The sequence below is a fragment of the Netta rufina genome, assembly GCF_964035555.1.
Source record: "Netta rufina genome assembly, chromosome: 4".
In the NCBI taxonomy this organism is placed as follows: Eukaryota; Metazoa; Chordata; class Aves; order Anseriformes; family Anatidae; genus Netta; species Netta rufina.
In genome coordinates, this window is record NC_140127.1 from 53,992,860 (window position 1) to 54,014,373 (window position 21,514).

The 21,514-nt window shown below is 40.6% G+C and overlaps 1 protein-coding gene across 1 annotated transcript in view; it reads right to left on the reverse strand.

The window, feature by feature from the left end:
* Positions 1-6,056: 6,056 nt before the first annotated feature.
* Positions 6,057-21,514, reverse strand: part of NWD2 (NACHT and WD repeat domain containing 2) — a gene marked incomplete at both ends in the record, with an annotated part of 55,296 nt that continues 39,838 nt past the window's right edge. The window contains 4 exons of the mRNA XM_084285937.1: positions 6,057-9,992; positions 11,626-12,215; positions 12,491-12,635; positions 13,933-14,136. Coding sequence (XP_084142063.1) covers positions 6,057-9,992; positions 11,626-12,215; positions 12,491-12,635; positions 13,933-14,136 — 4,875 coding nt within the window. The remainder of the gene's footprint in view (positions 9,993-11,625; positions 12,216-12,490; positions 12,636-13,932; positions 14,137-21,514) is intronic.

Genomic DNA, 21,514 nt, shown 5'->3' on the forward strand with positions numbered 1-21,514 from the left:
GCCCCACGTGGTGCCAGGTGCAGGGAACAAATGTGTAAAGGCTGCTCTGGGTGCGCTCATTTTAAGCAGAGCTGTGTCAGAACATAAAGCCAAACAGCATCCACAGGCTGGGAGTTAGCGAGCTCCAGCAAAGCTCTGCAGCAGCTCTTTGGCTGGCAGATTTTTTTTTTTTTTTTTTTTTTTTTGAGGACATTCCTGTTAAGATAGTAGTCTACCTAGAAAAGTTACAGCCCATGAGGTTAAGTTTGTAAGTTCAGATACCATCAACATTATCTTACAGTAGGAACTACTGGGCACGTTCCAAACAGACAGTGGAATAATGGAGACAAACAGCAGCAAACCATCCTATTGCTTTGGGATCTTTTGTTTTCATCTGTGCTACAGGGTGCCTGGATTTTTGTTTCATCCCTCACCTTGCGAGTGTCATGTATTTCACTTCAAGTCTGTTGACTAAATCCCAAAATACACGTGGAACCAGAGCGGTGGCATGAAAACAGGGAGATGATTTATTTATCTCTGTTGCATATTTCTGTAAGAGTTGTGTTGGTGTGGTGGTACTGTGTGGTGAAAGCTGTGACGGCGGGAACATGTGGACATGCCTTACGTCTGCCTTTGTATATTCCCTGCTCAGGCTGGAGATGGGACCACCGTGCTGCCACAAGGGCAAGCACTGTAGGTGGGGGCTGTGTCATGGCTGGGTGTAATGTGGGGGCTTTGCCAGTGGGACAGGATCATTCCCACCCAGGCAAGGAGGAGCAGCGTGGGCCTGGGACAACAGGGCAGTGGAGGCAGGGAGAAGAGCTTGCTAGGGGCAAATTGTAATGGTTTGGGAACCACTTGTGATTTTAAGAGGATATTCTGCTGGAGTGGATGTCTTGGGAGAACGTTCTCTCACCCTTTTCTGGTTATTGCCCTATGTTCTCAAGTAAATTTACTGTTATGTAGATGAAAGTTTAGTGTTCCGTAGTGAAAATCTCTTTTCCAGAGAGGGCTGGTGGTGCAAACTGCCCCTCCCGGAGAAGTGTCTAGTACAGTGCCACATCCTGCCCTGGGGAGGATCACAGAATCACAGAATATCCTGAGTTGGAGAGGACCCACAAGGGTCATGGAGTCCAACGCTTGGTTCCACACAGGACCACACAAAAATCAAACCAGATATCTGATAGCACTGTCCAAGGGCTTCTTGAGCTCTGTCAGGCTCGGTGCTGTGACCACTGCCCTGGGCAGCCTGTCCCAGTGCCTGACCACCCTCTGGGTGCAGAACCTTTCCCTAACTCCCAGCCTGACCCTCCCCTGTCCCAGCTCCATGCCATTCCCTCAGGTCCTGTCGCTGTCCCCAGAGAGCAGAGCTCAGCGCCTGCCCCTCCACTCCCCTCGTGAGGGAGCTGCAGGCCGCCATGAGGCCTCCCCTCAGCCTACTCTGCTCTGGGCTGAATAAACCAAGAGACCTCAGCTTCTCCTCATACACCTTGCCCTCCAGGCTCTTCACCATCTTTGTTGCCCTCTTTCACCCTTTGACCTCTGTGTAGAAACTGAGAACACAGATTGTGATTTAGACCCATGCTGAGACCATCAGTGGCTTTGTAAAAGTCACAAGACTACCTCCAAAATGCAAGGAATGGTGTTCAGTGACCAGGCTGGGAAGGTAAACCGAGGGAAAAAATGCAGCTCCGTTGCTTTCCCTGCAGCCAGGTGGTGCTCCAAAAAGAGGTGTTGAGTAACATCCTTAACAGGGTGTAACAACTTCAAAGTAGGTCATATTTGTAGCATAAATATGTGATAATGATTCTTAATAACATGTCCTTGATAACCCAAACTATCTAGAGGCCCTAATCCACCTTACGATGATTACACGATCATTTTTGTGAATACATCAACAATAATGTGTGAAAAAGTAAGGTGCCTTAATGTATAAAAATACATTTCCAAATTTTCTCTTTTTACACTCTTAATATTTATGTTAAAATGTATTAGGTTTATGTGGCAAGGTTTTGGTAGCAGGGGCGCTGCAGGTGTGGCCCCTGTGAGAAGACTCCAGGAGCTGCCCCTTGTTAAAAGCTGTTTCCAGCCTGGGTAGATATGCTATATATATATATATATATATATATATATATATGTGTGTGTGTGTGTGTGTGTATTTTATTCTTAATTAACAAAATAAAGCAATGTAGATTGTTGCTCCCAGCCTAATGTTATTGACCCAAAGGACCCATTTTATGACATATAACACAGACACTTAAGAAGCATCATAGCAGTCAACTTGCCCTGAAAAACTTTCAGTAATTTTTATAAAGTCAAGTTGAAATCTCAGGATTTTAAGCTGATGTGAGGCTGAAATAGCGTGTACACACACATGGTGTAAGACTGCTCTTTTAGTGATGGATATTTGTTGGATATTTGTTTTAAGACCTTTGCCAAACAGCTAAAATTTCTGTTACCACAGGATTCTGTATTGAACTTGCATGTGCAGCATGAAGAAATCAGGGCTGAGGAACCACTGGAACCTGAATGCCTTTTCCAGGCTACCTGTTAACTCACATTTTGATGTTATCTGACAGTAACATGAAAAAAGCTAAATGGCCACAGGCCTTATGAAATGAAGTCACGGGCCGTGCATTCCCCAGCTGTGGTGCAAAGGAAATGACTGATAAAAATATTTTTTCTAGCTGACCTCCGGCTTACCTTTGTCTGCCAAAGAATTTCCGGCTAATTCCCCACTAAAGCTTTCTTGCAGCTACAGCCTATTCCTAGAGTCTTGCGTGTCAGAAAATATGGACCCCATCTGAGCCCGTTTATTGAGGCACTTTAGATAAAGAATGAATGAAAGCTTTGTTCTGGATATGCAAATAGTGCTCCGTAAGAGAAAGTTAAGTAAATTGCTCTGTTCCTACAAAGGGATAGAACAGTACATAGTGCTTGGGTTGCTCACTCTTAGGGAAATTATTTTCTCTGTGTGCAACAGCATGGAGGTACTGGGGTCAGATTTGCAAATGGGCTGTGGAGAACTTGGTCTTGCAGCAGCTACCAAGCAGGTGAATGGCATTCAGAAACCTGTCTGCTGCCGAAGCTCAGTGCACGTGAGGAGTCTGACACCAGAGGAGAGATTCAGAAAGCTGGAAAATGGAGTGAGGTACAGATGTCCTGAGACAGAGAGAAACTATAAAGAGGGGCAGGACCTAAACAGAATTCTCAGTGAGATTATGAACCCAATCCTGGGTAAAAGGGCTGAACTGGAGTAGGAGTCATGTTCATCTTTCTAACTGGTTTACAACAAAGAGAAATAGTGGTGCTGCCCCACACCTGCTGTCATTCTTCAGAACATGTGAGGCTAAGGTTCAAAACTTGAGAGCACCTGTACCTTTTTAGGTACAGCATTAACACTTTCTTGTGCCAGCTTATCATTTTGACCTACTAGACAAAGGCCTAAAATCCCTCTTTGGCCTGAGATGAAGGGAAGCCTGGTCTCACCGGTGGGCTGATCACCTCTTTTGCTGGGGTCTACCTCCTGCCCCAAGAAGCCGTCCCACTGTGCAGAAGGGCATTGAGGCAGAAAACAAGAGGAACAAATCTGTGTTCTCCAGCAATAAACCACTCAGCTGAAGTGGGCTGGGCAGAGCTCTGGTACTGCTTCCCAACCAGGAAGAGCGTTTCTCTCTATCTGTGTTTTGCTCTGTTTCTATGCTACGCTCAGTTACTACCCAGTGTTAGCCACACTCCTGGCAGGTAGGAGACCACGTATTTTAACTCCTTCAAGATTGACACGGGTGCGTTATACCTGGTTTTTGAAAGAAGTTGGAAGTTGCTTACCTTCAGGACAGGATCTTAGGAGTAGATCCCTGAGCCATTCCTTTGCAGCTCCATGGCTCTGCAGGGGAGCAGGATTTCAGGTGCCCCCCTCTCTTCTATGCTAACAGATAGGTTACACAAGTTTTGTCTGTTGACTTGCACACTGGCAGTGTGCAATCTAGTCATAGATTATTTATTTATTTATTTATTTATTTATTTTTGTGAATTTCAGTGGCTTTTGAATGTTTGATTTAGTTAACTGTAGGGTGAAAAATACTGGAATTTTCCTTACAAACATAACCCTTAAAAACACTTAACTACAGGCTAATGAGAGCTGAATATATGTGCAGCTGTGTCTCTCTGACAACATGAAATTTGCTGTTGTGCAGATAGCCAATATAAATTCTACACATCGCTCATTTAAAGTCCCAAGAAGAGCTGAGAATGCCACACTAAAATGCAGTCTCCTACTGGGCTGTCCCTAAAATTAAAACTCTGCAAACACACACAGGGGTCTGTTTCCTTAGTTTATTAGTACAAACAATGCATACACAAGACTGTATATTGTTTGAAGACTGCAATAGATTTCTAATTTAACAACTCTGTAACAAAATTTAACTAAATTTGACATTTATGAAAATATAAATCTCTGATTGGGTAGGTTTTCCCAACATTACAAAGTTTACATAAAAACATTCAATATGATCTATTAGTTGCAAACAAGTTAGGAAAAATCATTCAAGTCACTTAATATACTATATTGGCTTGTACATAGAACATTCACACACTACATTAAGTTCTAGCTTAGCATTCATTTCTTGGAAATTTGTGGCATGGAGTTCTCATTTTAAAAATAAAATTGGTTTGTTTACATAGTTTGAAAAAATTTCCACAGATATGCCATCTTTAAGGTACGTAAGTAGAGAAAAAAATTATCCTTTCAGATGTTGTCCAGCATTTCTTTTACTTGGGCAAAATGATTTTTTTTTAAGCATTTGTCATTATTTCATGTAATTATTTCACAGTTTCTGCCTTCAAACTGATAAAACTGTACAAAAGGCTCAGAACAGTTCTAAAGCAGAAAGTGAAGGTAGTAAGTAAGAAAAACCCATTACAAATTGGAACAGTAAAGAACCTTTGGACAGCCTTTGCATTTAGTGGAGAATTTTAGCACATATACAAGCAGTCCCAGAGTGTTTGGTCATCTGATCTGCATTTATCATGGGAAAGAATAGAAATGATAGTAAGGCAAATTTTATCAAGATTAAAACATGGCATGTCTGAAAGCTTTCTATTAAGATTACTTTGGGGACATAGGAGATATTTTAGACTTTCTTACAAGAAAATGGATAGCCACCTTTTAACATTAAGAAATTCATATGTTTAACTGTTTATCTGCAATGCCCTTTCTCTTTGAAAAAGTTTTCTTTACGACCTGTACTAATAAACACTGCGAAGACAAAAAAAATTCCCCAAACCAAAAAACAAAAACCCAAGCCATATATTCCTTTTATGACCTAGTGTTTTTTTTTTAATCATTTTTTATCACAATACAGAAACCTGAAATCCCTGCATGCAATTAAAAAAAATAATCTTTCAGTCCTTTCACCGAGGTGAAGTATTTATCACCTCACGTGTTGACATGTTTGCAGCTGACTGATGCCTACTCCTTTCAACCCAATGATTAATCCCAATTAAAAAATAAATAACTAAAGTAGGTATTTTTTAAATGATGATGGAATGTATCAAGTGTTCCAGGTTGGCAGGTGACATCTTGTCATTGCACCATCAAGCAAGAGAAACTCATTTTTGCAGGTGGGTATAAAGTTGGCTGTTAGCTATAGATCCAGCCCTGACCACCTCTAGGCGACTTGGTTTATAAAACAGTGGTCTGCCTTTCTCACCGGTCAGGTAGAGCTCTAGCTCTAGTTGAAACAGTTTGTCAATTCCACGTAAGATCACCTAACTTCTGTAATAGCATAACAATTTTGATAGTATTGCTAGAAATTTTTAATCAAGGCCCTGGTGAAATCTTGGACTGAACCTTGTATTCCGAAATTTAAAAAAAACCCTGCAGCCGATTGCTGATATATTTGCTTTTTTTTTGTGTGTGTACGTAAATCTTAGAATATTTGTCGAGGAAAAAACAGCTGGTCTGCCCTCTGCTGTTTCTGTCTGTCTTCCAAGAAATGCACTGATTTTTACTTGAATTCAGAAGACAAATCTATGCATGTATACTATTACTCAGGTAAACTAGTCCAGACGGATACTCAGTTGTCAGCAGCAAAACTGTGTCCTCTGCAGTCTATGGCCGAGCACACTTTTTCATAGCAATAGTTGTGTTTTTTGGTTGGTGTTGCTTCACTCACCTCCGGCTCTGTAACTGTAATGGGGCTATCCCTTGCAAATACTTCAGTCGATTCCCTCCAAATGCAGTCTGCAGTCACTTTGAAGCTATAATTGTGACATTTTGGCCTAATCACTTGTGTCGTGTTGTTGAAAATCTGACGGCTGTTTGAAGTAGCAATTTTAATTTTCAGTGCAGCGTCGACTCGATCCACTACTGTGTAAGTGCCTATACTTCCATCATCAAATCCAATAATAATATTTAAATGTCTCTGCGAGAGTGCAAGGAAAGTGGGAGTTTTATAAAGAGAACAGGCACCGATGTTTTTGCCATCCGCCAGCCTCATTACAATTAAACTGGAGATCGCACCATTGTCATCATCTTCCTCACCACGAAAACAAATGTACACGAGATAGCGGCCATCACGAGACAGCCTTTGCCTCCAGATGATACCGGGAGCGTGAACCACACGAAGTTTTCCGCTGTGTAGATCAAGCACATTGATGTTCTCATCACCACGGGTTATAATTCCTAGCTTGCCATTTGGGGACATTTCAAAGTCTTCCAAATTTTTTAAGAAATTGTTAGGCAGTTGTACACGCCTGCAGATGACTTCCTCTGTTAGGCTCCAGATGTTCACTGTTTCAGTAGATGTTATAAATACTATAATATCTGGGCAATCTGGTATCAGTTTGATGTCCACAATGCTTGCACCATCATCGCAGCAAAACTTCTTGGTTATACTGCCTGTCCAGAGGCTCACTGCCAACACTTTATTCTTCGCCATTCCGACTACAAAAGTATTTGCAGTTGTTATAAATGCGTTCTGTAAGGCAACTAAAATATTGCAAACCCTATGTCCTGTGGCCAGTCGCCAAACTCTGGATGCATTTTGCTCACAGAGGGAGACTACAAATTGGTCGTTATGAGTGATCATTAGCTCTGAGATTTTTTGCCCATTGATGCGAAAGATATTTTCGCCGCTAACAGTGTGCCATACGTACTGGCTACATTTATCATCCGATGTAACCATTATCTCTCCAGAAGAGGTCAGCACACAGTTTTCAACAATTCCTTCGTGCTTGAACACAGCTTCGATAAATCCAGTGCTGAAGTTCCACTTGTGGACAGAATCCGATCCGTCCAATGTGTATATTAATTCCCCTCTGGCCGGCAGCACCAGTCTTTGGATAGGTTTGCCAGATTTGTCGATGTTGGACATAGCAGTTATGATGTCTATATCCCAGATAGAAAGGACACCACTGGTGGATAAGGATAGCAGCATGTTATGATGATTTGATTTAATTAGCCTGACTATAGTTCCTGAGATTTCCTGTAAGCTTGCCATGCACTGCCCTGTATCTCTTCTCCAAACAAAAATGGCTGAGGTATTTTCCATTGAAGCAATTATACAGTTGCCATTTTTGGACAACACGGCAGATATAAAGCGCTCATTGTGTTTAGCTCTAAACTTTTCGGCCACCTTCCACACACGAGTGTCAAGGAGCTCAATGCTGAGAGCCTTACAAATTAAAATTGCACTTTGGTCTTCAGAAAGCTCTATGCTGACAACCTCGCTGTCTTCTCTCCTGCAGTCAAAGTCATCCGTAAGCTGGGGATTTGCGATCTCCTCTGTATTCCAAACAGAGAGGCTACCTTCATTGTCCACCATCACCATTTCTTGGGCTGTGTCCAGAATGAGAAGGAATTTCACAAAGCCACTAGAAAATTCAGAGGTTACAGTGGCCAGCTTCTCTCCACTGCCTAAGTGAAAAATGGTTGTGGTGTTCAAATACTGCCCGCAGAAGGCATAAACTCCGTCCGGAGAGCACTGCACACAGGTCACTTCGTACCAGCAGTGGAAGTGATAGAGAGGCCAGCCGTAAAGCAGGTCTATGACAGTGACATCTTTGCTGGCCTCCAGCCACGCGAGCGCGTGGTTGACCGATAATGTAAATCCATTTATAAAACTGGAGCCCCCCCCTATTCCACAATGTTTTGACCCCTTAATTTCCATTTCAGACAAAAGACAGGAATTTATGTTATCGTATATCAAAAGGGTGTTTTTTGTTGTAGCCACCACAAGATATTTTTCGTCACTAGTAAGCTTCATCCCTAAGATGACAGACGGAGCGGTTGTAATCTGCCTCAGGAGCTGGCGGGTCTCTACGTCCCAGGTGCTGATGGAGCCGTTTTCCAAAGCAGCGATGATTGTGCTGGGATTAAAAGTGGGCAGGATTTCCGTGACGTGCATGCAGCTGGATGACAGCGGCAGGCGCTCGGGGCTGTAAGTCACGTCCATGGATGAATGCAAAGGGACGATAGAGCAGTACTTGGGCCCATCCTTGTCGCATTCTAAGAGGAGATGTCTGAGTTTAGGCAATGAGCTTACTACTGGCAGAAGCCTCTGCTGCAACTCAGCGGAGAGTGACCCCGGGTATTTTACTACTTTGAACTTTATACTGCGGAGGGTACTGGCCAGAAACTTCAGCTCCTTTTCTTGCGAGCAGGTGTAAGCCAGTTCTATGTCGGAAATCGCTTTATCAAACTGCCCTATCCTAATCATGGTGTACAGCCAGCTGAAGTTCATAATGACTCCGTAGAGAAGATCATCTGTTCTTCCACATTTCGTCAAGTGATGAATAAGCTCTGTCATTTTCCTGTGATTGATAAAAAAGATATCGGGCTCTAAGGGATTACACTGAAAAACCCACGGCTGATCAGGTGCCTGCCTGTCAAAAGCAATCTGATCCATGCAGTGCTTTTCGTCTTCATTCAGGCCTCTGCTGTCGTGGTCATGACAGCCATTCAGATACTGGTCGTTGCTGTAAAAAGGTTTTCTTCGCCCACCTGACCAAACACCAAGAAAATACTCTGCCATGACTGTGTGCATCTCCTGCAAATCTTCTTCATTGTTCAGGTACAGTTTCTGGGCAATTAGTTGCAGATGCCTATTTGCCCAGAGCAGAAGTGTTACATTTTTCACTTGTCGCTCTATTAAGTATCCCTGTAAACCCTCCTTAAGCCTCGCAATGTATATGTAGGGAATTCTCAGTGGGTTGCTTTCTCGGACACTCTCACTTAGCTCATACATAACGCTGTTGTCAAGGGCTAAAATATCTTCCAGTTCCATTTCACTCAGACCAGACTTGGACATAGTGATGTAGCCAAGTGCTCTTGACAGTAGTCGTGATCCACACTTGCTTTCCAGCGACCAGAACAACTGTTCTATGCTTTCATGTACAGTGACACAGAGGGAGGACTCATCCACATCTTTGTGAGATCTCCAGTTCCTGACCTCCCTGAAGGTTAAGTTCACAAACATAGGCAGTGTGCACTTGGAGAACGCTTCATTGACGTAGATCTGTTGCCCTGATGTTACTTTTCGTTTAACTCGCAGCAGCTGATGTTTCAGCACTTGGCTACACATCTTTCTGTCCCTTGCAGTCAACTCAATGTAGTTGTCTTCTTCATGAATAAGGCACCTCAGTTTTTGCAGGATCCCATGCTTGTTTGGCAGTGTTGACAAAATTATTCGTACTGAGCGGGGGAGGTGAATGGGAAGCCACCAAAGCTTCCTAGCATCATCGCTATCTGTTAGCTGTTCTAGGGCATCGAAAATTATCACCAGTGGCCTGTGGAATGAAGACTCATTCAAGAGATTTATGAACAAGTCCCGCAGGTCATGAATCTTTTTTGGGTAACTTTGTACGAGGCATCGGTAGTTGACTGCTAATTGCTCACAAACGCTTTGAAGTATGTTCTTCAGATCAGTACTTGTTTCGGTAGATCCCAGAAATCGTATAACTACCACAGGGTCAGAATCAGGTCCCATCTCTTCCTGCAGCCAGGAATAGGCCTAGAATGTAGAGCACGATTTAGTTAGTATCTAAATGAAGCACAGTAACAGAGTTTATAAATAGTAATTGCCTATATATATATATATATATATAAATGTCTTTTAAATGTTAGTGGTTGAGTGAAGTGCTCTCACTAGCAGTTTGAGGTTGCTTTGGTTTATGTGCACTGGGTGAAATTTATATCATATGTCATCTTTGTTTAGCCCAGGTTGTATCCCAAAACAGTAAGACGCAGATCCACAAAGAAGATCTTATGTCTATGGGGACCCGAGCAGAATTTATTCTGTAAGTCCCAGGGTACTCTTTGCAAAATCAGTGTCTCAGTTCTGAAAGTCAGTAGGCAGATGCTCTTATTAATAACCTTCCTTAGATACTGAGTGATCGTCCTTGGCCAGGCAGACCTGCTTGGCACCAAAGCTTGCTTAATATTCATTTGCAAGAGAGTTATAAATACATGCCCTGATGATTTTGGTGGACAGGGATGGGAATACAGGATTGCCCATTCCTAGCTGGTTACCTTAATTCTTGGACCACTGAACTATGCTTTCTCTTGTAGCGCTTGTGGCTCTTACACACTGCCATAATAAAATGTTTTTGGTTTTTTTTTTTTTTTTTTTTTTGGTTAGCATACTCTAAGCAAGTGAGGAATGTGGCTCTAAATCCTCTCAGTCTGTGCAGGCTAACTCACTCAGTTCTCTCACGTGCTTAGTCTTTTCCCCTCACTTAAGATATTACAGAATATTTTAAAAGAAAAACATAACCAGTGCCTCAAGGTTATGTACTGGGATCTGAAATGAGATTTTGAACTGCAAATCCCAATTTCATGTACGCAATTGATGTGAATCTAGGAAGTCACATTTGGGAAAGAGATAGGATTTTAAACATTATTGTTCCCTTCTCTATTTCCTTCTGGCTGATATGGCTGTTTCCCAGACTACTGTGCCAAATTCTTTGAGCACACGGCAGGGAACTCAAAGTTGTGACTTCTAGCTTGAGAATTAGGCTTAGAGATGCCAGCTTGTTTTTTTTTTTTTCTTTTTCTTTTTTTCCCTGCATCTGGTCCTGCACTGCGCAGTTTCCTTCATGTCCCTGTAGTACTCAGCTCAGTGGCTGAAGCAGCATATGTCAGCTAAACACAGGTATTTTTGCAGGTTATTGCAGTTAGATTTCTGGCAAGTGTATTTGTAGCAAGCGTATCAGTCTAATTCTGGAGTAATTTCTGATGAGAACATAAAACAAGATAGCATGACTTGGAAAGACATGCTGTATTTGTGAATAAGACTAAAACCAGCATATGATGTTTAGACGATTCCAGATTCATAGGACCTCTGTGGAACAAAAGGGAAAAAGATCATTGTGAAATACAGGTTGATGATTCAAAAATATGTTGATCCCTACTAGTTTTTTGAAAGCTCTATAAGCTTTTGTTTCTGTTGGGCATTATGTATACATGTTGCTAGTAAAAGGAAGAGTCTTTTTCTCAACATGTATACAACAATAAGCAGTATGTCAGTTTTATAATCTTTAATTTATGTATTAAAGACTGATATATTGTCAAGAGGAAGAATGAAAAGCTAGCCTTCATGCACAAATGCCCTTGACATCACCAAACTATGTAAGGTATTTATTTACCTTCTTTGCCACTTCGGCTAATAGAAGAGTTTTCCCTGTGCATGGTCCTCCGTATATGATAAGAGGGTTAATGTGTCCTATTTTGCTAGGTAGAACGTATTTGTGAACTATATGCAATGCCTCACATCTGTATTCATAAAAAGTGGAGTATGTTTTACATAGTGATGAATGCTGAAGAACTTCATCATACAACAAGTCTGTCTCTGTGTCAAAATTCTGCTGCACTGTTGCCTGGATAATATCGATCATGTCTTCATAGAATTGTTTACCGAGTCCTTCAATGTAATGATTCTCCACTTCTTGGGAGTAGCCCAGTTTCATGTCACAGTGAGTGACGGACGTGTACACTCTCAGATTGGAGGATGCGACGATGGTAGGAATGAATTCATCCCTGAGCTTGATCAGCTTCTCATGGGCTTCAGGATCTCGTAGAAACTTCCCAGCTGTATGTACCACATCCATGTATTTTCCCATCTCTGGAATTTTAACAAAACGCTCGATGTTGGCAATTTTCCGAATGTAGCAAACACACTTCTTTAGGAAAGCTGGTGTTTGTTTACCCAAGGCAAAATCAAGTTCATCTTCAATAGCTAAGGATGAAAAGAGAACGCAGAGTCTCTGTTATCTTTTCTTTATAAACAGTTCAAGACCCCACCCCCAAAACATGCAGACCCTTAAATGATCGCATCTCTTTTCTGTGAAAAGAAGAAAAAACACAGCAAAAAACTCTCAAGCAAGAGCAACAAGCACATTTTCCTCTTTGGTTAGGTGAGAAATGCCAACAGAAATATATTTTCATGCTTGTGGAAAGGCTGATAGAAAAGATAATAAATGTACATATAGAAACAGTTAGTCTGAACTTTACCAGAGGAAAGGTATCTCTTTGCTTGGCTGTGTTTCATTTTTCCTTTCTCATACAGCAATTTCACAGCAGTCTTAAAAATCTTCTTTATCTCTTCTGATATATCTTGCCATTTGTTCTCATTCATGGAGTTTGAAGAAGATTCCATCTTTTAAAAATATCCATAGTTAAACAGTAGCTGTAATACATCTACAACTTCAAAAAGTAAAGGTCTAATATTTAAGGTCATAAATAACATGGTAACAGAGAAACACACGCATTAAAAATAAATTAATACGTTCAACTTTTTATACTGCAGATAACCATAATGTATTCTTTTATAGAGTTATAAAGACTATCTACTTTGAATATTTTCTCAGTTCCTCCTGTAGGTAGCTGATGCAATATTCCTCATGAATAAGACAGAGAAAACCTTAATAGAAGAAGAGTTTTGAGAACTGGAGAACCAAACCTGAAATAATTATAATAAGGAAGCAGTCTTATTTCTCCTGTTCAAGAGAAGTAATAATAATAATAATAATTAAAGCTTGGATTTCAAATCCAAAATGAGGTTCCTGGTAGTGTTAAATAAGCACCTTATATTTGAAAAACATAAATTTCCCTTAAGGCAGCTGGTAGTCACTGCTGCATGACCTACTGCAAGTGACGTGTTTCAGGGGTCTCCAGTTTTCCTGGCAGTAGGAGGGTGCAATAAGGAAGAGAGTGGCCTTGAGGGTTACGTTCCTTAGCAACTCTTTCTCGACGTGTTCAGAGCGGTATGTCTTTTATTATTTCCAGTGAGTTTATAAGATGTAACTGTGTTAGCGTTAAGTTATGAATATCCTTTTGACTACCCCTGTTGTGTCAGTAGCTTGAGGAAAGGTATAGAGTTTTAGTAAGAAAAAAAAAGTCAAGCTTTATTCAAAGGGCATTCTGGACATTAGCAAAACAACGCATAAAGTTAAAAAACTTGCTTCATCCCTTGTGGTAAATAAGTCAGAATTGGACACATTACACTGCATTCAGCTCATTAAACGTTTCTGTGTCAACGTGTTTCATGTTTTCAGTGTTTTCTCATGCAACAAATACTACATTCTGCTACATGATGGATGAATGCAGTATAACAATTTCATTTCATTTTCTTTTGCACTACAGCAAGTGCTCAAAATGAATGTTTGCTCTGTTAAGAACCTCTCTCCTTTACGCTGAAATCTGTCCTTGGATATATAGGATGTGTAGGAAGGCAGAACTGAGCCCTGGGTGATACACAGTCTTTACTGTCACCAGTTAACGACAAATGCATGTTTTAAAAATGATAATTAATGGTGTTCAAAAATCTTCTCTTAGAATACGGTTAGGAAGTTAATAGTATGGGATCTGCCCAGGGACAGCATTAGGCACTTCAGGACACTTGAAAGGCTGTTTTTTAACTGACAGGAATGTTTTAGGTGGTGAATGTGACTTACCGTATTCTGGTAGCTCTTCAGCATTTCAGATTTTGACCTGAGGTAATATGCTGGTGGCACTGCATTCTCGTCCCTGCAGTACCACTCCTCTAAAATTCTTGTCTCTAGCTTAGCCTCTATGGCAGCGTCCAGGATCATTTCAAATTCGGCTGACTCGACTTCCCCTGGTATTCGGATGTTGCCATACTTCTCTCCCAGTAAGCCCTGTGTATTTGCAGGAAAGTAGGGATTACATTTTTCTTTTTAGTGATGCCAATACCCTCCTCAGGATCTGAATTTCTTAAAAACCAGTGTGGTAACTAGTTTCACGACTTTGAAATTACTAGAAAGGCAAACAGACACAGTGGAAGATGAATTAGTGTTGAGCTACATCCTACTACGATGACTTGGTAGAATTTCAAGTAGGTGCATTAGCTTTCTTAACATTAACTGGTAATAAAAATACAAAGGCATTCAAAAGATGTAATTAAAAACACCCAACATATTTTTTTATCACAGTATTGACTTGTGTATTATTGATTCCCATTAGTTGGCATTAATCACACACGTAAAAGGGAATGTAGGTATCTTTTTCTGTGGACTACAGGCTAAGGATGCACCACTGAATTCGTTACCTCTTGGTTTTATTCTTGGTTTCCACTGCAATGGAACATAAGATTTTATGTCCTATTTGGTGAAAATTGACATGAATTTGCGTACAATTCCCATTAGTACTATTAAAAATGTGGCTTCTACCCGAAATACCAAGATCGATGTTGGAGAACCACAAGCTGCTTTGCTGTCTCATATTCCCTTACTGCAAACAATGTTTAATGTCTTTGCCCCAGTAGCTGTCCAGGGAATGAACAGTGAGGCAAAGGAAAAGAGTTTTGACCAAATACCAAATAGAAATGTATCACAGCTCATTTTAGTACTTAAGTGCATATATTTGGTATAAATGTAAAGGTCTGTGGATGTTAGACCACTTCTTTTTCTTAAACTGTGGCATGTAAGATTTATGTTACCTAAGTAACCGAAGTTTAAAATACTGGTTATGATACTATGAATACTTTTTTTTATAACTTAGTTATGTAGTTTGCTGCCTATAAATATTAAATAAAAAAGGGTTGGGAAAAACTTTTTGGAAGATAGAGCTGTAAGACATTTCTGCATTCTTTCTACAAACTTTCTCGCATTTGTGACTATCTGATTAATTCTGCATTTAAATCTTGGTCCACAGAAGTAAGTGAGAATTCTCACTTCATTTAAAATAGAATTCCATTTTTTTTTTTAATTTATTTCCTCTCTTAAATGTATGCAGTAAAGATTCTGAGTTAATGAGAAAGAGTACTTAATGTGGAGAGGCACCAATGGTATCAGCATCATGATTTGAATTGGAAAGATCTCTTAGCAAAGTAATGCTAATGCAAATACAGTAGTACCCTAAAAATGTAAATGACCTTGTTTGTAAATAATAAAAATCTAAATATTCATTTTTAAACCACTCATCATAACGAGAAGCTGTTTTAAACTTTTTCAGCTGTAACTAAACCCTGAAAATCAATAACTGATGGTGATGAAGCTTGCTGCACAGATTATAAAAGCGTGATGCTGCAGATACCCTTCTCTGAAGCCAGTTGTGTTGGCAGAAGGTACTCAGGCGGCTCATCCTGCTAGATGCTTCAGCCTCAGAGCACAGACATCCGTGCAGTTTACATTAACACTTCCTAACCTCTTTCAGGCAAAAGCACCTGGGCTAGCTTAGACCATAGCTCACATTGTAACTTGGCTGGTTTTTTGCCTGGAGCTGACTGGGGAGAGCTCACAGAAAGTACAGTGCTGGCTCTGATGGCGAGTAGTTGGCCTGAGAGCCCAATAATCTTGGAATTCTGGAGCTGCAGAGGTTAAACAAAATATAGTATTATTTTCCTTCCTTTTTCTTTTTCAAGTGAGGTTAATAACTCTATCATGCTGAACTGCAAGCCCTAGCACATTCAGAGTGATGTAGAAATCTCCTAAATTTCTCTCAGTGGAGCTTTGCTATGCAAATTTTGCAATTACCTCCTGTAGTAATTGTTACTTAAAATTCATTAGGCTACACTTTTTCTGAATTTAAGTCCAATGGATTCATTGTTGCCTGAGCAAAGATCAATAGCTGGGCCTTTCACTAACAATATTAAAATGTCAACATTAAAATGTCTTGTTGTAATGTACTGCATTTAATCAACTAAATTTGCTTTGGAATTATTCTGTGTACTTTTTGGCTTCTCTGGTACAGTTCATGCTGTTCTCTCTCCACTGAATAAGAGATAAGTAAAGAAAAGCATTACTTTAAAATTGAAAGACAGTTTTTTTTTTTTTGCTCTATTTTATCTGTCATTGCAACAGACATTATGTAAATAATCTTGCACAAGGGAACATCTTCCTGACCAGTTAAGCGAAACACATTAAAAGGTATTCTTAACACAAGCAGAATAGTAGTATCACTGCGGATGATTTTATCATGAGCTTTTAAATAAAACTGAGGCCTATGCAAAAGTATTATTTGAAAGCCTTTACATTTTTTAATCAAACTGTCTTCCATAATTGTGCCCACTACATGCCAGAAAACCATTGTGGGTATTTTGGCAGAAGTGCTTCATGAGCTGCATGAGTTAGCCATGCTCAGAGCACACCTCTGAAACCTGGCTTTCTTTAATGCAGGAATACTGCTTCATGTGGCTGGTCTGAGCAAGGAAGGACTCCATTTTTTAATCAAAACATAGCCATTTCTGTAATTAAAGATAAGGAGCAGCAGAACAGAAATTTTGAGGACAGTTGGGGCACCTACTTGGTGAATATGTGCATTTAGAAAAGCAAATAAATGCATTAATAAGTCAGAGGTTCTTACACTGTAAGATTAACAAGTAAATACCGAGGAATAGAAATAGGAACATGATAGGAACAAAAAAAGAAAAAAAAAAAAAGAAAAAAGAACAGAACCGGAATGAACGGAATTGATTATGCAGGCAGAAACAGCAAACCATGAGTAGGTCTACCATTTAGAGCAGGGCAATCCAAGGCACTTCACTGCATTGTGTTCCTCTCGGAACCCCAGCAGAAATTAGCTAATGTTCTGGTATTAGTATCCGATTCTGTGTAATCATTCAAAAATATTCTTGGTAAAAAAACTTCTTTGGTAGAAAACTCTTCATAGAGTCATTCCTTTGCTGCTTGATAACTCAAGGCTAGCCTAAATTTACGGCCCAGTTTCATTGGCCATCTAATTGAGGTACTGAAACACAACTTAAAACATTAAGTTTGCAGTTTAACACTAAATTGGGAGGAGCTATTGACTCCCCTGAGGGTAGACAGGCCTTGCAGAGAGATTTTGACAAACTAAAGGGCAGGGCAAATACCAACAACATGAAGCTCAACAAGAGCAAGCGCTGAATGCTGCACCTGGGGTGGGGCACCCCTGGCTGTACCTATAGGCTGGGGAATGGGAGGCTGTAGAGCAGCCCTATGGAAAGTGATCTTGGAGTTCTGGTTGATATCAACTTGAATGTGAGCCAACAATGTGCCCTGGCAGCCAAACTGTGTCCTGGGGTGCATGGCACGGGAAGGTCAAGGGAAGGGATTGTCATGCTCTGCTCTGTGCTGGTGTGGCCTCATCTCAGGAACTGCACAACATAAGAAAGGCATAAAATCATTAGAGAGCACCCAAAGGAGGGCAGTAAAGATGGTAAAGGGTCAAGAGGACAAGACGTATGAAGAGTGGCTGAATTCACTTGGTTTGTTCAGCCCAGAGCAGAGCAGGCTGAGGGGAGGCCTCATGGTGGCCTGCAGCTCCCTCACGAGGGGAGTGGAGGAGCAGGCGCTGAGCTCTGCTCTCTGGGGACAGCGACAGGACCCGAGGGAACGGCATGGAGCTGGGACAGGGGAGGGTCAGGCTGGGGGTTAGGGAAAGGTTCTGCACCCGGAGGGTGGTCGGGCACTGGGACAGGGTCCCCAGGGCAGTGGTCACAGCACCAAGCCTGTCAGAATTCAAGCAGCATTTGGACAATGCTCTCAGACACATGGTCTGATTTTTGGGTGGTCCTGTGTGTAATCAGGAGTTGGACTCAATGGTCCTTGTGGGTCTCTTCCAACTTCCAACATGATTTTATGATACTATGATTTGCATGCACAGGCCATGAAAGCTCTATCTTCCTGTGCCTGGACATGGTGATGAGGCATGGACGTTATCTCCTTCTAGCTGGTACCTGGGACTTGCCGTCTCCCCTCTATTCCTTTTGATTTATATCTGTCTCTAAGTGTATCCTATCAGGATACCATAAAACCACCCAAAACTTCAGCTGCCTAAATGAGAAGCTCAGAATCACACATCTTTCTCCAGGGGCTTCTGTGTCCGAGCTGCACCTACAAAGGAGGCTTGCAGCAGCCCCTGGTGATGTCTGCCCCTCTCTCTGTATTCCCTATACATTCAAGTAGGAAAAATAGAACAAATGAGTTTGAAGAAAATAAAGTTTCTCACAATCTTCATGTTGCTTCATGCTAAATGCAAATAAGAATATTGTCATTTACACCCTTTATGAAAAATACCACAGTACTCTACAGTAATAAACTAAAACTTCAATTTGTGGTAACAACATTGGAACATTTTGATGATTATTATAGGAAATTATTTTTAAAGGGAACAGTAATGTTTACACCACATTCAGTACCAAGAGACGGTTTTATATGCAGACTTATGAATTCAATGTCCCACCTGATGAGTCATTTTCCTTTAATAGTAAAACAACAAATTAAAGATTCATTAGATTGCAGGTGATTGAGCTGTTTAAAGCGATCAGGCTGGCAAACATGTATAAAACCCTCAGCAAAGAATTGCGTCTGACAAAACTTTATAGAATTAACACAGAGCAACCTCAGCAATAGTCTTGTTAGCTTTGTTGCGCCTGAGGCTGAAGTTAAAGGAAGATTATTAAAGACAGATTAAAAAATTACAGGCATAGTCACAATAATGACCAAAAGGAGGGAACTAATGAGGTTTGGATTTGATCTTGAGATATGATGGATTCATAGTGCATGCCATGTTTTAAGTTCAGACATCATTACTGAAACATTCATGAACCCTAATACCATACCTTATATCAATAAAGAACAGGTTGAAATTTTAGATATATTTAATTTTAACCAAGACATTTAATTTCTCTAGTAGATTTAGTGGTAGATAAAACCAAGCCATCAAATTATTGTAGAATCATAGAATCATAAAGGTTGGAAAAGACCTCCAAGATCGTCTGGTCCAGCTATCCCCCTACTCCCAATGTCACCCACTAAATCATGTACTTAAGCACCAGATCAAGTTATTATAGCAAGCTGGACTTATTACTGTTTGGTTTCATTCTTTTTTTTTTTTTTTTTTTTAAAGGAAATTATGCATTAACATCTGAAAATGTCACTTTAAAAGTCAGGTATGTAACGTTTTGTGATTTCAGATACTTTCCACCTTAAGAGCAGCATTATTTTGCCTTTTTGCCAAGAGAAAGCTAAAGATTCATTGAAAACTCAGATTTATAGCTGGTGAATGATGTGATCCAATGATCTTTTGCTGGGCTTCATGGGATCAGTCCTACCACTTTTACTGCTTTGTTTCTGTAAAGTTGCGCTTGTAACACTGAAACATATTAAAGTCCTCTCTGCCTCATCTCATACAAGTCCTTGATTGCCAACTTTCTGAAGAATAAATATTCAAGAAATTGCCTTTGAAGGAATTAAATTAAACCATAATTAATTTTTTAACCTAAGATACCTCTTTTTGTCCAGACCTAAGCGCTTAAGCAATTTGTTTTGGCAACAGCCAAGAGAGATTCAGAAGTATATTGTCCCCATTTCACCTAGCAATTAGGTGCAGGGAATTAAGTCTAGGCAGCGATTCAGAGCTGTGACAGGTCTGCAGTGTTTAATTGTAACGGGATAGCAGAAGCTATTGTTTCTAATTGTCAGCCCTACCCTCTCCACAGGAACTGCTTACTGCTGAAGTAGGAAAGCCTTGCCCACTTGTGAGTTAGGTCCTGAGTGACTCACATTTCAGCCTGCTAAATTCATGTAAGCTCAAACTGAGATCAATTAATCAAAGTGGAGCAGTTCCTTTAGGAGAAAGCGGTGAGAATGCAGTGAATGGTAGTGAATACTTCATACTCTGGGCTGGAAATTGCCTGCAGGCACCCAACATCAGCATTCAGGTGTCACTGAGACCCACTAAGTGGTTCCTCAGGCAGATGCCAAACTTGTAGGGATTTAAGTGCTGTTAAAGTGCCTTAGGGCATTACATTGTTCATCTGTTGCTAGGGCTTTGGCTGCTCTCACTGATGTCCCAGAGGTGTCCTTCCACTCATCCCTAAGGGAACTGTGGCTGTCAGGCTGATAGAAATTCACACCATGTCTCACAGGGAGGCTGTGGGCAGGGAGCAGCCTGAGAAGCAGCTTGTGGGGCATGACTGGCAGCAAGGCTGGTAATGAGGCAGCTCACTGTGCATAGAGAGGTTTGTTTCAAAATCTCTCCTGAACTGGAAGAAGGGCAAGTTTGTGGTCAGCAGGTACGTACCCAAATCATCAGGCCTCTTCAAAGCTGGAGAGCTGCCTGAGTGTGCTCTTCTAGGCTTCCTTCCACTGGTGGATACATCTTTCTATGAAATAAAACCTTTTTTTTTCCCCTTTAAAGCCACACATTTCAGTCAAATAGCCAGTGAGTGAAATGTCCTTATTGCACTAATGCTTGCTGTAATGTCAATCTATCTATTAGCTGATAAAAAGTATGTTACTGCTATGGATAGAAGACATAACAAAAATGTAAGTAGATTAACGTTTCTATTTAACTTCAATTTTAAAAGACCTCAGACATTCTAAATGTTCTGTCTAGAAAGTATGCTTATTGTAATCAAATGCTTATACCCAACAATTTGTTTCAATTGACGTGTACACATATATGTATGTGCAAACTGAAGACAAAATCACCAGCACAACAACAGAAAATGCTTTCTTAGAGCTTTCAAACCTTATTTTTTCTATTTATGGTGGCTACATTCTACGTCCTATCTTTCATCCTGAATTTCCACAAGATAACACAGCGCATTCCCATTTCTATCCTGCCCAGAAGGCTGGTTCCAAGTCAGGAAAGGACCTCAGCCCTGTTTACCCTCCTGGTCTGCCGAAACGTGGGCTTAACTGATATAAGCAAATAGACAGGTAAATAATGACTTGAAAATCTAGAACAAAATGGTCAGGATACCAATTTTAAAAGGCCTTTTATTTAACATCCCATTGAAAGAAATTTAGTACAACTAGAGGTCTTTTTGGTTTGTTGCCAGTGTATTGTAACCCTATTGTAGCAGTATCCTATAGAAACTATATATGCAAGATAAGGTGATTAAAATATCTTAGGCACAGCCAGAGATATTTTTGGGGATGGAAAAAAAAAAAAAAAAAAAAAAAAAGCACAAATATAACAGTCTTAGATGGGCCTTGTTTTTGAGAAATAAATATTATTTGATTTGCTACTATTTGCTACAAACAGAAGAGAAATGCCCTTTATTTGTTCTTTTATTCCCTGAGGGAA